Here is an 18,173-nt window from a genome sequence, read left to right as displayed (position 1 = left end):
TACACCTTCTGGAGTGGAAATGACCACCTGCTGATTCGCGCACAGTTAACTGCCCCGCGTTTTGTCTCATAACATTCTAAACGAGCTGAAAAGAAGCACTGCAGCAGTTTAAAAAGACAGGAGGTGAACAATATGTAAGGTGGAGAACACCACACCATAAAGTAATCTGGGTATCTAAGCCCCTGGAGCTACCAAAAGCAATATTCGAACTATCTTAGAAGATATTAGGGGTATCGGTATGGACATTATTATTAAGGCTTGATGGAATGGACAAGGTAATGGAGTGCATGAAGGACAGACTGCATGGCTGTTGGCAAACCAATGCTCAGTGGAAATCCTGGAATCCCAGTTGGACAGGAGTATTTCAGAACTTGAACGACCAGAAGACGCCATGAGGCGGAAATTGAGAATAGGGAAAGATGCAACAATCTCAGTTTTTTCAGAATTCAGAAGAAGGACCAATCATTGAGGGACAGAAGTCAGTGCAAGGTATTTTGAATATGTTTCAGGTTGAAGGTGAGATAACATTCATGACTGGCAGAGCCCACAGAGCAGGTAATGGTGGTGAAGGCTCACACTCATATTTGGTGAGACTTAACTACTGTGAAGGAAAAAAAAAAAGATCCTGGAGAAAGTATGAGGTTTGGGCCCAATAGAGTATGGAGGAACGAAGATCACAATATATCAAGACTCATCTATAAACACGCTGGCAAGACGCAAGCATGCTCCACTCTCATTCAATGGCTCAGACTGGAGGGAGTGATATACAGATGGGGTTATAATTTCTCCAGATCCTTCGAACTCGAAGGTATAAAATAGAAACTGGTTATGGAAGATGATGAGTTACAGAAGAACTCGCAGGAGAAGCAAACTCTCTTCCAGAGGTTGACTCCCAGCAGAGAGGGATCGGTACATTCCATCAATCCAACATTTATTTGACTGAATTTGGTGGTAAATATATGTGGGGGGTGGGTAAAGGTAATTAATTACGGTGGAGGGGGCTAAGTAATGATTACTTAAAAGAGAAAAAGGTAGGGTTGGAATGGTTGATGAAAATTAGGGAATGCTTTGACTTTTAATGACAATGGTGAGACTCAGACCATGTCCTTGTGGGATGGGTTTAAAGCCACAATACGGGGGGATTTTGTATAAGGATTGGAAGTCACAAAACGTGAAAGTCTGTGGAAGAAATATAATCTGAAGGCTACAATTTATGAGCTTTCGGTCGGGTGGGAACTAGGTTCACCCAGTGATCTCAAAAGAACTTAAAGTCTGCAAGGACAAAATTAAGACCCTTCTAATACACAATACAAAACTTACAATTCTTGAAACAAAAATATTATGAAAAGGGTGAAATTGCTGATGAAATGTTGGCATGGAGACTGAGGGAGCAACAGAAATCTAAAATGGTGAGTGCCATGTGTAATTCCTCTGCCTAACTGATAAGGGAAGACAAAAGGTATAGGATAAGCACTTAGAACATTCTGGGAGATGGTATCTTCTATGACTGTGAATATTCCAAGGATGGGAATCAAATTCATAACATTTTAGATTGACTGGACATCTCCCAGACTGAACCCTGAAGAAGCTTCCCTGTTGGGTTCTCCTATTACCGAGGAAGAGGTCAGAGGAGTCATTTTCTTTCTTTATTCTGCACACAGCACCATACTCCAAAAGTTACAGCCGGCCAGTTGCCAAAATTAGATCTTTTCCTATTCCATGAGGCAGGATTACTACTGAAGAATTCCACCCTTGTGACTATAAGAGAGTGTAATTTAAGTAGTGAAAACCTAGCTACAAAACCAAACAATGAAATACAGTACAAAAATGGGACAGAATAAAGAGGCATAAGGAGCAGGTCAAGAGAAGGGCCAACAGGGGGTCAACCGGCATCAACGTGAAGAACAGGGTCCTCAGTTACTTCCTGAAGTGGAGCTGATGCCATTCTGATGAGTGGTGCTATGTTATTCCATAGTCTGGAGGAGCCACAGGAGAAGGCTGGTTTAAGGATGGCTTCCAGATTATTCCCATCTTGCAAACCTTAGAATCCATGCAACCGTCCAGATCATTGTTTGCGGCTTAACATACCATTAAAAGTTGAAGACCATATGCAAATCAGGCTGGTCACCCTAAATGGCCAGTCCAGCCCAAACTACGAGGTTAGAACTTCTGCACGAGGCCACAAGCAACCCCAGACATGCTTTGGCCTAGTCACTAAAGTGGAGCTTGGATTTCTCGGCATGGCAAGTACAAGACCCACGACTGGTCACATCCGCCCTATTCCCTAGACCTGGTGACAAATGCAACACAGAAAAGTGATGAATTCCAGTCTGGCAATGGAACTGCAGTTGCTGCAGAGGCCTCCAGAGCTGGCAGGTTTGTGGGATGGAACTTGGCCTGCATCACATGCAAGGGTATGGCAATTTTTAAAGGTGATGCAATTCCTTCCCTTACCTTGTTCTGCTATGAAGGAGGAAGCAAGAGTCACCCCAACCCCCATTTAGTCCTCCCAGAAGACAACAAAGGTGCCAAACTAGGCAGCCACGCCTGCTGCATTTTTGCCACTTTTTTCTATGCTGCGTTTTACTGGCTGAAGAAACGCAAATATTACACTTTTTTTTCTTTCCACACAAAGAAGCAAGTGATGTTAATGTTGAACTGCTTTAAAGCGATCTTTAGAAACTGCAGTTGCTTTTATCGAATTATGCGAAATAAGCTACAAACAAAAACTGCATGGGTTCCGCTGAAGCAATAATTCAGCCAGTTTCCAAAAATCAGACGTTCCTATCCTCACTGTTAAGTTCTTTCATCTGCATAAGGCATTCCATCGTGTTGCTTCGTAAAAGGACAGTTTCCTTCTTCTACCTTCCAAAATATGCATTCAGTCACAGGCATTCCAATGGACCGTTCAAATGGGACCAGCATTTTAATGTTAGGGCACGCTTTTTCACTTGGACAGGTTGCCAGCCATGAAAAGCTGCATGCACGCCCCTAAACGCTAGCGAGACCCCTCTTCAAGAATCAACATGGCATATTGGCTGAATTGTCTTTAATGAATAAACCGTGAGACAAAATGCTTTGGTGCGTTTCTGGCAAGTCTCTTTCACTTAAGTAATTTGCAAATTTGCCACTTTTTGTACCAGTCTGCTGAGCAGTTTTGTTCGCTACTTTCTGGGTCAATGCACTTGCTTTACAGTTTGTGTAATCCAAAGGGTCTTATGTCGGAGTACCAGGAGGGCTGACTCAAACTTTTGTAAAAATGAACCACGATTCATTTGGGTGACTGTCACTCCTGTGGGGCCCCTTTCTTAAGGCTAGTTGCTCCCGTTCACAGCCAAGATCCTCACAATCAGCAGATACGTGCTGTTCACCTCCAAAAACCCTACTCGAGTTGTACATTTCCCAATATGTTGAAGACTGGCCAGATTCCCCCATTTCTGAAGTAGCTTGAGCTTGCCCTGGATACCTGGGCAAGCTATCGCTCGAACACCTACAATGCATCGCTACAGTCATCAAGAAACCCATCTTGCTGCAGCTACACAAAATATTTGAATAACACATCTTTCAAGAATGTTAATCCAGGCTACGAAACACTGCCATCCAGGACAGTGGTCTTCAACCTGTGGCTCTACAGATGTTAGAGACTAGGACTCCCATGATTGCCCACAATTGACAGTGTTGGCTTGGCTAATGGGAGTTGTACTCCAAAATATCTGGCAGGCCAAAGGATGCAGACCCCTGATCTAGGGCATCAACATGGCTCTTCACATCATTGACAAAAGAGAACATTGGTGCTGCTCAATCTCTCTGCCTTTGATGTAGTCTGCCACAAATACTCTTTAACCTCCGGTCCTCCTGCATGAGGTCCAATGAAAGATACCAGAGATGCTTTGCATCCAAGCAGGCAAACAGACACCAACTTGCTCAGACTGCTACCAACAGATTCCCCCTCCGAAATGTTGTAGCCTGCCAAATCTCATACTACTCCATGTTCTGCCAGTCAGCTACAATGTCTTGTCTGCATCAATCATTATTCCTGGGATTTCCATGACAAATAAACATCAAGAAACAAATACGTGGATGCACACCACCTGTGGCTATGTTGACATCCTGCCCGCTGGTCTCTGCATCACACAGGCTAGGATCTCAAGTGCCTACCTGAAATTCCACTCCACAAAGACCAAATTCCTCCTCCTTGTCCTCCTCCGTAGTTCATACAAACACATTCAAAGCTTGATTACAGATATGAAGCTCAAGAGATTCTGAAGCAAGTTCACTCCGACCATCGGGACGCTTGGAGTCACCTTTGATGCGAATGTGTGAACAGCCAGGCTCCTGCTTGGCATTTTGTGCTAGACCAAACCTTTTATTTCCAGCCTCAGACATCAAAACAGTCAAACAAGCCCTGGTCTTTTCCCACCTTGGAGGGAACACACTTGTTGCAGGCAGTTGTGGAGCGAGAAGATCGGCAGGTGAGGTGATCACTCCCCTTGGGCTGTACTTCAGTGCCCAGTGCACACAGTATTTATGTTTACAAACAGCACATGCATGTGAGGCATGGCATGCACTAGCCCCAGGTTACTTAACTATCCAACCAACCAACTTGATCAGGAAGCAAACAGTTTGTCCAGATTGTTAAAGTCCTTGTGCGGCGCCAGTGCTTCCTGAATGAATTCCTGGCTTTCTAAGCCAACAACAGCACACCCTCCTGCTGGAAAAGAATATTACAGTGTCGGCAAGCAGAAAATCTAGTTAAGTATGTACTGGGTGCGGGAGTTCGGCACCATTCTCCTCTCCTGCAACCATCTCGGGAGGCTGCTGTTGGGGCCACGCCCCCTTCTTCATTCAAGTCCCGGCCTCCCCGGCAGGGGTAAGGGCGCAGGAGTTGGCGACCGCAGGGAGTTCCTCAGTCATGAGAGGAGGAGGAGGAGGAGGTCTCCCTTCCCCCAAAGCACTGGAGGCCAACGGGAGAACCAGATTCTCAGGTGAGGAATCGCAACACTGCAATATTGTACTATGTTTTCCAGCCAAGAGGGAACTTCTCCCCTTTCCAATATTACCAACACAGGGGATGACCAAGTAAAGGAAAAGCCCAAAATGTTGACAGTCAAGAGACAGCCGATGGCTCCATTGCACCCAGGTTCTGGCATCCCTTGCGAAGAAATTACCACAGAACTCCACAACTATTATGGGGGATGCTCACATTTTTCGATCCAAGAAATCAATCCGTTTCGCAGCACAAGCCATGAAACTAGTGTGCAACAACCCAGAGTTGCATGGCAAGGGAGAACTTGTGTATGCTCACCACCATATGCAACAGTGTGGAGACCAGCAACTTAAGAGCTGCAATGGAATTCTGGTGAGAATGGAGAACATGACATTGTGGAAAAGATAGTAGATTCATCCCTAAAACTCACCGATAAATTGGGACTACACGACTGTGGTGAAAGGGGATTGGGGGTGGAACCAGTTTTGCAGTTACTCCACCCACCTTAATCTCAGGGGCCCTATTTACTGACATACTGGTCACGATTAGCCCTGCTTTTTGGATACCTTTTTAACTAATAACACTATGATGGGTCAGTGGGTGGTAACGACGGAGCTGCAACAATCCCGGCACCCGAAGTGCTGCTGACAAATGAATAGCCTTCAAATAGCTCTGCTTTCATCTCCAGTAACATCCATCTTAACAGCTCTGTTGGGGCCCCCTTGGTCCTTCCCTAAAGTGGCATCTGCAGTCATCCGTGAGTGAAGTGGTGTCATCCAAGAAAACTGCAATGAACGACCAAAGTGATTCATGGCCATTCAAGCTCCTCCTCCTCCTCGCTTTACCTCTCATGATCCTGTGCTGCTGCCGCCCTTTACCTCTCATGATCCTGTGCTGCTGCCGATGTGAGTCTTTCAAAAGTATCACCCTGCTCCACATTGTTACTCTGAACTCTCGCTCTGCTGCAAACCATCCTCTGTGATCTGCCACCTCATCCCAGATGCACTTGCTCTTACCGATACATGGTTTAAGGTCAGCTCTGTCACTAGTTTTGACACACTCCTCCCTGAGGGCTACAAGATTTCTCGATTTCACTCACTCTGGGCTGACCTCACTTCTCTCTTTTCCTCTACCTCCCAGTGTCTCCTCCTTGGGGCTCTCAACATCCACCTGGACACTCCAGACTCCTCTGGTATTTTCCACAACCTTTTCAACTTGGTCCCTTTCCGTTCTACCCTCTGGTCCAACTCACTCTGCTGGACACAACTTGGATGCTCCCATCTCATCAGACATTCTCACTACTCCTCCCTTCCGGACTGACTGATCTTTCTCCTCACTCGAAGCTTCCTGTCCCCATGGCAAAGGAGAACCCCGCACTGTCACCTTCCTTTGCAGTCATTCGATCTATGAAGCAAGTTTTCAGAGGTTGCCTTTACCTCTACTTTCTCTCCACCACCTACCCATGCAGCCGACTCCCATCCTGACACAGCCATTTCCAACCTTCATCTTTCCATCTCCAACACTCTGGACATCCGTGCCCCGGTCATGGGGATCCGCATGAAGCCTGCCAAAAGTACAACTCTTGGAACTACTCTGATCTGGCCGCTCAGAAACGCAAGTGCAGAGCAGCTGCACGTAAATGAGGAACTTCATTTGCACCCTCTGGAGTAGGCGGCAGGCCAGTTTGTCAAAGGCAATACAGACTCCTCTTCCCTAAAAAGAGGGTACATATTCAAGCCTGCATCTCTGCCGCCTCCAACACGGCCAAACTATTCAAAATATACAAGTAACTGGCCAATCCTATTTCAGCATCTTCCTCTTCTACACCGACCCAGGCCCTCTGCATGGCCCTGGCCTTTTATTTCACCCCGAAAATCCAGGACATCTTGTCTCCACCCAGAGCCTCTTCTCCCCTCTTGCCCTCTACCTCTCTCAGGGCCTCCTTGGCCGCCCCCTCCTCTCCTTCCTCTCTTGTCACACCTGATGTTTCAAGACAGGTCCGGTCTAAGAGTCTCATCCAAAAAGGTGACCCACCCCTTCAGAACCATTAAGGACAACATTGGTTCGCTTGCTCCAGACTTGGCGATATCTGTAATCACCCTTTCCCCACTGATGTTTCCATTCTCCTCTCAATCACTCCCTTGTGCACACCCTTCTAAAAAAAAAAGCAGCTTTCTGCCGATCCCTCCATTACAGCAAACTATCACCCGATCTCTGTCACTCCGTTCCCGGGCAAACTCCTGGAGAAGCTGGCCATCTCCCAGCTAGCCCTCCACACTGAAGCGCTCCATGACGATTGGTCTGGCTTTAGAGCAGCCAGACTCACAGAAACTGCTCTCCTGAACACCTGTGAAGATCTGCTCTTGAACATTTACTCTAGCTCTCACTCGGTCCTCATTCTCCTCCGCATTTGACACAGTGAACCACAACATCCTGATCACTCCTCTCCACGATACCCTGGGCATCACAGATCAAGCTCTGGCGTGGCTGGCCTCTTTCCTCTTGGACCGACCCTCCCAGGTTCAGCTTGGGTCCTTCCTCTCCACCACCTCTCTCTCCATATATGGTCTTCCCCAGGGCTCTATCCTCTCCCCCCGACTTTCCAATGTCTACCTTGCCCCTTTGGCCCTCCTGATCCCTACCTTTTCCTCTAACAGTATTCTGCGGATGACCCATAGCTCTTTTAGGCTACCCTCGGCCTCCTCCTTACTCATGCCTGACCGTATCTGCTATTCAGGCACGGTGTGCCTCTAATGACCTCTGCCTTAATGCCAGTAAGACTGAGATCCTTCTCATTGGGACCCCTGCTCCTGCTTTTCCCACTCACTCTAGCTGGCCTCCCTTACATTGGGGTAATCTTCGACTCTACACTCTCCACACATCAGACTTTGCAAGAAAGGCCCATTTCCAGCTGCACCTCAGAGGTATTCGCCCTTTTCTCACCTACCCCCAGAAGCTCACTGTCTCCAGAGCCCTGGTGCTCTCTAGACTTGACTACTGCAACAGCCTCTTTCCCAATCTGCCCAACTCTACTCTTCGCCCTGACAACTCATCCAGAACAGGACCACAAGTCTTATTCTTGGCCTCAGGCTCAGGGAGCACATCTCTCCAGCCCTGAAATCCCCTTCACTGGCTCCTGGTGGCTGCAAGGATCAAGTTCAAGACCCTCTGCATCGCCCACAAGGCTTTCTGGGTCTGTGGCCCTCTATCTCGAACTCCCTCTTCCAAGCACCTTCCTACTAGAGCCTCCGCTGTCTACTTAAAATTCTCTGCGGGCAAGTTGCTTCTCCAAGCAGAGAGGTGGGGGGGGGGGGGTGGACTCTCTCCTCTACAGGTGCCTCCCTATGGAACGGTCTCCCTGCCTCTCTCCACCTTGAGCCGGATCTTCTTAAGTTCCAGAAGGTCCTCAAGACCTTCCTTTTCTCCTTCTTTCTCTTACTCTCCCCTGCGAACCTTCCCTTCCTCCTGCACCGTTCTGCTGAATGGCTGCTCGGTGTTCCCCAGAGTCTTACAGGACACCAGCCCCCCCCCACCTCCCCATCTAGTCCCCCTGCACGTGCCTGCTGCCCTTCCTGCACTGCCGCCTGGCCTCCCGTGTACTATCGTGGTGATATTCCCCTTGGAGTCCCAGGTTTCCTTGCACTTAACTCAGTGCCTTGCGGCTCTGGGTGCACTCCTCCCTGTACCCTCTCCCGTGCACTCCTTGTCTGCGCACTTGCACAATCTAAATGATACTAGGCCTAGTAAGACCGTTGTCTTGACCTCCCTTGTTCCCCCTCCCTTGCTTGCGCATTGAAACACTTGTGTATAGGCACATTATAAATAACATATCAATCAATGAATATTGTGAATACAGCAGTTAAAGGCTTTAATCCAGGGCAGATTTAGTTCTCGCCATCACATCTGCATGGTATCAGGTAAAATGTCCCCATACATAATGTCGCTGGGAAAAGCCATTGGGGAAATTATATATGGTTGCATTATGTATGGGGACGGGTTGCATGGATGACACATGCTCCCCTTGTTGAAAAAAAAAAAGAGAAAAACGGTATTGCAGGGGTGTCCCCTGCATGTTCAATGTAATAATGTCTCTGCAAAAAACGACTACTTTTTTGTCAGGAGACATTTTTGCAGGGACATTATTACATGGAACCATCTGTAAAACGTCTGAACATTGAAACTATGGGTTGCAGTTGGAAAGAACTTCCAGTTCTTTGCCGCTCATGAGTTAAAGAGTTCTGGGTCCTGAACATTGTACTTACTTATCGATGTTTGAAGTAATAACTGGGTGTGACACTGTGCCCTTTTTTGGAGAAAGCGGCAAGAGGACTACATGATGCACATGGAAGGCATACGGAGCAGTCACCTCAACTTTTTGTGGATTGGCTGACCAGCCTAGTCAGCAGGCAGTAGAAGAAAGGCTGAAGCCATTGGAGAGATTTGTAGTTGAGCTATATAAGCGCACTAGCAGCAACAAACATCTTAATGAGGCAAGAAAAAACCCATTTACTCAGAAAGGTAGAGCAATCGACAATCCACCTCCCATGCAAGATGTGCTCATTCAGCATACAAAAAGAGCCGTCCACCAGTGTGGGTACTGTTGGGCCCAAACGATGGTCCCAACACCACAGCTTACATCGCCAAGTGACGAAGAGTGGAAGAAGGATGAAGGTGGATGTCAAATATCCTGGACAACCATACCAGAGGCTACGCAAGCTTGCAGGGAACTCTTACGATGTGAATGGAAGAAAGGCCGGTCACTCCAAGAGTAGGATGGCTGCCCTACAGTGTACTATTTTTTGAACCAACCAAAATAAGTGTGGGGCGGGGGATTTTACCAATAATCTGTTTTGGGAATAGTATAAATATTCATTCAATAACAAACACTAACCTAAACATCAGTAATATAAGGCACTATAATTGCTTTACATAAACAATCAATAATTGTTAATGGTTTTGTTTTTCTTCCCTTGACCCAATCACTGAATTGATATATTCTGTTATAAATAATGATATGAGGTTATTTATAACGCGCTTAATACTCAGTGGTTTCTAAGCGCGTACCCAGGGATCGAACCTGTATTGCTCAGTGTCGTCTTGCTTCCAATGCGAGCACGTTGCCGCTGAGCTATCACATCATAAGGATTGTAAAAATAGACCGGTCAGATTATTGCGAGGACCGAGGGAGTATCATTTGCGTTATGTAAAGGTCTATGCTCCGAATTCTAACCCATAGTGGAGCTTTGCCAGGTTATGCAGCTGCTCATTCCAGGGGCTCACTTCAGTGACTTTGGAGCAGTCGCCAGGAAATGGCATGGGTTAGGACCACGGGCATAGCACAAGTCTTCATACTCTTAAAAGAAAATTAGGAAATTTACGGTGGGTGGGGTTTGCTTTATCCTGCAAAGGAGGGGGGGGGGGTCAGGAGTACCCAACACATTTCTTACTCGAGAATATATTTGTTTTCCTACTTTCTGAGAAGCTAACAGAATTACAGATGGGAAACGTTGTTGTATTGTGGACATGTGAGAAAATGAGTGGCTGGATACTCATTCTCAATTTAGCGTGCATGTGCAGGTTAGCCACACTCAGCATCCAGTCTACTAGTACAGCTAAGCCTTATGCTCCCTGCTGCACCCTGAAACAGACACACTACAACTTCTGCATCATGGGTTAATAGAGACAGATACATTGTGGTGGGAAATGCACCTAAAACAATAGACTGATGGGAGCAGGAACTTATAACACACGCAGAGGAACCGATTAAGAGTGGGGCATGTGTCGCACCCGGGTGGAATGCCGGAGAGGCGTCTCACCCGGAAGGGCTGTTGGAAACCAGAGGTGTAACTCCCCATGATAGAGTGCTGAAGGTGGGTAGTGTCCCTCACTGGGATGGACCAACAGGGGCAGAGATGTAACACACGTAAATGGACTGCCTAGGGTGTGTAATGAGTCACACATAAAAGCATGGGATTGGGGGCCGAAACCATGCTGCACACAGATGGAGTTCCAGGGATAGGGAACGCCTCTCTGCTGGAGGAATTTGTGGGGGTGGTAACTGCTTTGCACCAGAATGAAGGACACAGGGAGGGATAAGGGTCATCAAGTCAGAACGCCAGGGGTAGGAAATGTATTGCCTCCTAAAATGATTATGAAAATGTTCACTTTCATTTTCAAATCAGGAGTGGCAATGATTTATTATAGTCATATACGGTTCTATCCAAGGAGGCACCCAGTGATAGATTACCTCTAGTGCAAACATCCTGTCCATCATGCTTCTTGATGAGGAGGCGTCAGCCACAATGTGAACCTCCATTCCGCGTCCAAGCAAATCCAGTGCGGTCTGCTGAACACACACGTGAGTCTGTAACAAGAAGAGCCGTAGCGTTAGGAGGTACAACAACACATGGACGTTATATAACGAGGTATACAAAACACGGCATCACAAACATGTCATTTAAAAAGTAAAAGTGTGCTCGAAGATGCCAACTGCACCAGTGAAGCTGCAGGAAAACAAACGCAAACTTTCCATCAGCGGGGGCGGCGTTATAAATGGCGCTAAAATGTCTTGCATTTGCACTTTGGAATTAATAAGCTGTAAGAAACGGCTTCACATCAAACCAATGCATGTCTCATTGTGGATGGGCTTGAATGAGTTCAAACATTTTTATCGGCGCTCCTAAAACAGATTTACACTAACGACTCTGTGATGAAAAAGGGCACCACAGGAGTACAACGTGCTATACAACATCTGCTATGCTTCTGGGCACTCAATGTAGCAGCTCAGAGGTGGCCAGAGGACAATCTCAAGCAGAATCCCAAAATAACGGAGACACCCCCAACCCCACATGGTCAAAGGGCACCATATTATTTTTTTACTTACTCTAGGATAGTGCGCAGGGTCGCAATTGTTAAATTGCGGAATCACAGACAATATTTTGGAGACTACTTTAAAAACCTTTGCCAGTAATCCCATTTCACACTCCCATTCGTCGAGCTTATGAATGCATATAGAAAATACAGTAACACACTGTAATACAAGAATTCAACAACCTGAAACTAGACTGAGCATGTAAATACAGGATGCTGCCACACAGTACATGCATGTAATGTGTTAAACAGCGAGGCTGCACGGTCGATGAGAATGCAAACAAGAAAAGCCTACACTAATTAGGGAAGAAAAAAATCCTGCTCTTTAAATGTTATAACTAAATTGTCTTGTAGTCCGTGATTTTTTGTTTGTTGAGATTCCATCCAATAACTGGTCACAGACTAGAATTTCAGAGTGATAGGCAGATGGTTAGAACTTTCTTCATGGCTCCCGTCCAATGCATGTGTTGTGTTCCATCAGTTTTGTTTTGGTCGTCCGGGCAAGAGCCAAGGACTTTTGATTCAACACTGCAGTTTAGATCCAACAGGATTTGGGGATTATGAAGCAGTTACATATTCATTGGAGAGCAGGTGACTATTTAGGAGCCTAAACATACATCCAGCAGAGCATAGGGGTGCTGGAAGAGAAGACCCAAAAACATTCCTGAAATGTTAAAACCCTCTCCATACATGGGGCAGAGTCAGGCTACTGGTGGTATTCTGGCAAGGAAATAAAAAAGGCGGCTGTGAAGCGCCGCTGCTGTGCACTATAGGGATGGATCAAAGTGGTAGATAGTCCTCGAAGTCAAGGGCGTTGACTGATGCAGAGAACCACAAGAGCAAGCTGGAAACAGCATCCACGCCAGGTTCTGCCACCAGCCAGAAGACAGGCAGCCTTCCTAACAGGGCAGCCCAGGAGCCAAATAATGGACCCCACAGGTGGGGGCCTTGCATCCGTGGAGCCACAGGTGAATGACATTGCAAGACTCATCGCTAAAAGGTGAGGTATAAAACGGAGGCATGCAACAAATCATGTGGCAAGCGAGCCAGATTAAAGTAGGAGAGACACAAATACATGGAAGAAAAGCAAGAGCGGGGTGGAGTTAAGGAGACAAGCAAGAAAGGGAAGCAGCAAAGGAGGATGAATTTCAAAATGGAGGACTACAACACAAAGCGTATCAAGGAGGAGGCACAGAGGGCAGAAGGTAAAGCATTCAAGGCAAAGATTTAATGTATTGTGTAATGCCGAGGAAGGAGACCAAAGTGGTGAGACAAAGGAGGGGCAAGAGACAAGGCAAGAGTAGGCAAGTGAAAGAGTCAACAAAAAGGTAGGTTATGAAATTGTTGCAACACCACAAGGAGGTGGAGAAAGAACCATCACAACAGATAGAGAGAGAAGGAGAGCAAAGAAGAAATTGTGTTAGGCGGAGGGGGGCCTTGAGAAGAAGAAAGTAAATGGAGGAAATGTGAAAGAGAAGAGGGAGGAGTAAAGTACAGGAAACATCATGGTGGGCCACATGCAGGAGGACATAACTAGTGATGAGGAGATAAGAAAATGAAAGAAAACCTGGAATGGGAGAGCGTTAAATTTTGAGAAGATAATTAAGGGAGAAAGAATAAAACTTCGAGAAAGAAAAAGGATGATAGGACGATAACACAATGAAGAAAGGTCACAGGTCAGCAAATGAAAGAAGAATCGGAGTGAAATGGACATCACTGTTGGGGGGGTTGGGCCAAGGACAAGCCTGCAGGGTTCAGCTAACATGAGAGAAGGAGGAAGAGGCTGTGGCCTGTAAAAAAGCAGCAGAGGAAAAGGAAAGATATCTGGCCTGGGAAAAGTTGGAGGAAGTTCGAACAGCGGCCCAGATGCTAATGAGGAGAGAAGGCAAGGCCCTTGTGAATACGGGAGAAAATGTAGATCACTGATAAATTAACAACCATCTGACAAAGCAAATAAAATCACAGAATGTATGCGTCATTGCAAATGTATTCTCTCAGGAGGCATCAATTTGATTTGCTAGCTTCTGAGAGATGAACCTTTCTTACATTACAGGCCAGTCTGAATAATTTTATTGTCGGGAGAATGTGTTGTAATTCTGTTCAATGGATATTTGTTGTGTGTACGGTTTGAATTAACCAGCACAATATAAGAACTTTTTGAAAAAAAAATGACAGGCCTACAGTTAAGCGTCCAACATTTCTAGCACTGAAGAGTGGGAATATTTGAAATGACCAGGCAAGCTTAATGGAAAGTGTTTCAGTCCAGAACCTTTGAGCAAATGGAAGGTTTCACATAACAAGTGTTGTAGCCTAGCACCTAGCTTTGCTCTAGCTCCTAGCTTCACATCTGGCAAGATGAGCTGTGTGTGAGAGTAGTGGAGCTTGGAGTGTTGGTGTGAGGCTTGGAAATTTAGGGAGTATGAGGGTTCCAGGGACGATGGTTGAGGAGAGGCAGAGAGAGATCCAGAGGATGTAGAAGCACATTACCTGCTCTCTAGTCTTACCTTCCCACTTTAACTTGAACAATAAAGAAGCTTAACTTTTCTACATGCCTGGACCTGGAGTGGTTCCTGTGTGTCCTGCCTGAAGTTAATGACACTCCAAAATGCATCATTGTGGTGACGAGGAAATCTTGAGAAGAACCCTTAGAAAGTGGAGAGCAGAGATGAAGTACTGAAAGAAGGGAGGCGAGGTCCGGATGTCTTTCCATCAGCAGTTGAACAGTGCTGAGTTGAGAAGCTGGTGAAATGTTTATAGCGAGATGCTGATGGAGCTGTGCAGCCATCAAGAGGGATGGAAGAGGATAGGGCCGAGCAGACGGCTCTGTGAGGCAAACAGAGAAGATTGATGAGCGCAGATCTAGCCAGTTGCCAGAAAGTGAGATTGGTTGCAGCATTTAAACGCTGCTGCGCTCTGACAGGCAGGCGAATTGTGGGAAATGGAGTCCAGACTCGAACAGAGACGAAAATTTGGGCAGTTGCTGAGAGTTGCAGGGGGCCATGGGTGCCGCGCGCCTAGTCATGCCCCTGCGTTCCAGCTGTGCCGTTAAGCTGGAATGTGTGGAATTGGCCCTGCGCCATGATCCCCACGTCAAAGTTTCACAGGAACACTCGAAGAGGGATACATCAGAAGAAAGGCCCTGGCAACGTGACGGAGCGTCATGACATTTTAGGAACGAACAGGAAGTTTGGTGTTAATTGGACAAGCAGGAGATGCTTATAGGAGCTACGAGAGAAGGAGTTTGTTGGTTTATAGCCAAACCCAAGGAAAGGGCGTTTGTTACTGGAACTTTTCTGGTGAACAAGTTCATGGATTAAAGCTGGCATTTATTTATGTTTTCGAAATAAAGAGATAATGTGATTTTTAAATGCATTGCGGCAATGCTGGGGAAAAAAACAAGGTAATTAAATGGAAGCTACGCGCGCATCCTTTCAAAGAACAGTTGGCGTTTGATGTACAGCGCGCACAGCTGTGTGAGAAATGATGAATAATGCTGGCATTCTTGAACAGATGATGTTGGTGCAGTGGCACTGGGTAAAATAGAAACTGACTTTCATAGCCAAGTTGACTAGATTAAATGTGATTAAAGGTTCATGCAGTGGTGAGAAGAAAATCATGCTTGTGTTAAGGAAAAGCATGCTTATGTTAAGGTACCGCTATCATATATAGAAATGTTTGAGAATTCATGAGTAATTCTCAGTTTTATGGAGTTGCCTAATATTGCTGCATTGTTTTCGAATTTAAAGAGGCTTATGTGCAATCTGTTTTTTTTTTAAAGAAAAAAGAAGGAGCATGCATGTTTTTGCATAATGTATGATTATAGAGTGGCATGTGATGATGAGGTTGTTTATGTGATGATAAAATGAACGTTTTTGGGGAATAAGAAGCAGGCAAAATGATAGTGAAATGAATCCAGTACTGCATGTTTTTCTTCAATGATAAAGTCTTAGATGATGATGTGGAGGGTATTGAAAATGAATGAAAAGTTTTTCTTAAAACATGATAATGATGTTTATTAGTTTTTAAAGGCGAAATGTCCACAGTATTTTTGACAATGTATTTGCACATAAATGTCTTAGAAGATGAAGGTTCTTAAAAAGAGTGTACAAGGAGCTACTGGGATGTTTTAAAATGATATGTTAAATTGGCACACACTTTCAGAATGGTGCTTGATCACCACCATATCTGCTAGTGTTAATCATCCTTCGATTATATTTTAAAGCGGTTATATAGATTATTGTGATTAGTGGACATAGAATTGAGTGCATGTATTGATGTCCAGGGCAAGTATGGTGATATTTGCATGAAATGTTGAGGTTGCGTTGAGTGAACGCATGTGAAAGTATGTAGTGACTTACGTGACGAACATGGTGCGTGTGAGAGGTGGCACGCTTGAGTGAAGGGTTGTGGCTCACATGCTGGCAAGGTGTGGTGCCATGGTAAAACTAGAGTTATTTAGAGGTTGAACACAAATTCAGGTGTAGCATTTTGATTAGATGAACGCTAGGAGTATAGGGTAGTATTGTGGTGACACTAGGGCAAGGTGCTCCCGAGAAGTAAACTGGAGACTGAACAAGTGTATTTTGACGTGTGAAGTGAGGGAGTTAGGCCCTGCACAGTAGGAATGGTGTGTGGTAGGTGCTGCAGTGGTAGTTATGGAATAGTGTCGTTCTAGGAGTGATGGTTCCAACTCCTAGTTGAGGTCTGTGGTGCCAGGCAGTTCATGTGCATATTTAGAGTTGGAATGTAGTTCCTGAGCATGCCTAGTTAATATTTTTAATTGAAGTTAGTTGGGCACACAGCGATGCCAGCGTAGTTTGGTGTTTTTGATTTAGTTGTATTAAGTGACGTTGTGGTCATGTTCGGACCAGGTGAACCATTACACTGGCAAGTCACTTGGGGAATTATATATTTATTCAAATTTTCTTATTGGACAATTTTAGCAAGCACTACATTTTTGTCATGTTGTTTGTGCTTGTGTGCAGTCTTGGCACAGTAGTGCCTGTGCATACCTTACGCGCCACGCCTTTTGTGGTTATGTCCAGGCCTCCAGATAAGGTGCGTACAAGGCCTTTTTATGCATGAAAATCTTGTAAATACGACCACTTTATTATTTTCCTGTGTACATTTACACACAGGTTTAGAGCAGAGGGCAGTGCAAAGGTCAGGTTACTTGACAGAAAGCAGAAGGCTTCTTTTGATATTTATCTACATGGATGTAATAGCAAGCCAACTCTGAAACAGAATGTATTTCTCTTAACCTTTAAAAAAAGAAACTGCACACTCTGATAAAAGTAATGGTTTATTTCCATTCAACTTCTGCTGTGTTGATACATGTAGCAAACAGAAGCACTGTGCATATTTATTTTCCTAGAATTTTAGGATTGTATAATTAATAAGATGGAAAACTAAGTTGCAATTGAAAATTCATATTTTGTAACAAATGATGCTTTTTTCCCCATTGAAAGCAAACCAGCATTGCACAATTGTATTTTTCAGAGTTGCGGTCCTGTCCATAAACATGCAGAGGCACATCATTTTTATACGTAAAATATAATGTACACTCGAATTATAAAAACTCTGCAAAATGAGGGCCATGCACAGTCTAGTTTACATCCATTCAGCCTTTCAGTCAATGGGGTGCATTACTATAAATGGTCAGTGGCAGTAGAGTCTTTGCTCAAGGGTGAGTGATTGTCATTACACCAATCACAGGTTTTCTAGCCTCTCAAATCTTCAAGACTACAATTAAAACATCCAAAACCTGACTCTCCAGGAAATGCAAGCGCTGTTAAAAAACAAACAAATGAAAGTTACATTGGTAATTGAAACTCAGCAAAACCTGTCCCTGTGATAATCCAGATAGGTATTTAACTTTATGCAGTGCTTCATAAATGGTTCGTCCAACATCTAGGTACTGTGATTATCTATTATACCCGAGTCGATACTCAGTTAACCGACCTCTGAAGAATGGTAGCCAATAAGTTGCTCAGCCTGTTGAGCACTTGTTGCTGCAATCTGTGCGTGATCTGTCAGTTGCAGGTTCGAATCCCACAAAGGGCAACTCAGCCTTGCATCCTTTTGAGGTCGATAAAGGAGTACCAACTTTGTTTTGGTGATAATTGCGATAAATATGTTCTATGTACAGCGCTTTGCCAAAAGCGCTATATAAATAACCATTTGACCATTAAAATAGATATAGAATTTAGCATGGAGCCCTTGCCTCTCTGCACTGTTGTATCATAACATTAGCATACCATTATGTATTAATAGCTCCAGGAAATGAGCACTTTCATTAAACATCAAAAGAAAATTC

At 45.1% G+C, this 18,173-nt stretch overlaps 1 protein-coding gene across 1 annotated transcript in view; it reads right to left on the bottom strand.

Moving 5' to 3' along the window:
- ISOC1 (isochorismatase domain containing 1) overlaps positions 1-18,173 on the bottom strand; it is a 147,615-nt gene that overhangs the window by 52,198 nt on the left and 77,244 nt on the right. The window contains exon 4 of the mRNA XM_069625624.1: positions 11,235-11,351. Coding sequence (XP_069481725.1) covers positions 11,235-11,351 — 117 coding nt within the window. The remainder of the gene's footprint in view (positions 1-11,234; positions 11,352-18,173) is intronic.

The sequence above is a fragment of the Ambystoma mexicanum genome, chromosome 6p (assembly GCF_040938575.1).
Source record: "Ambystoma mexicanum isolate Mex_15411 chromosome 6p, UKY_AmexF1_1, whole genome shotgun sequence".
In the NCBI taxonomy this organism is placed as follows: Eukaryota; Metazoa; Chordata; class Amphibia; order Caudata; family Ambystomatidae; genus Ambystoma; species Ambystoma mexicanum.
Note: the sequence above shows the minus strand (reverse complement) of the source record. Positions and strands in the feature narration are given on the sequence as shown.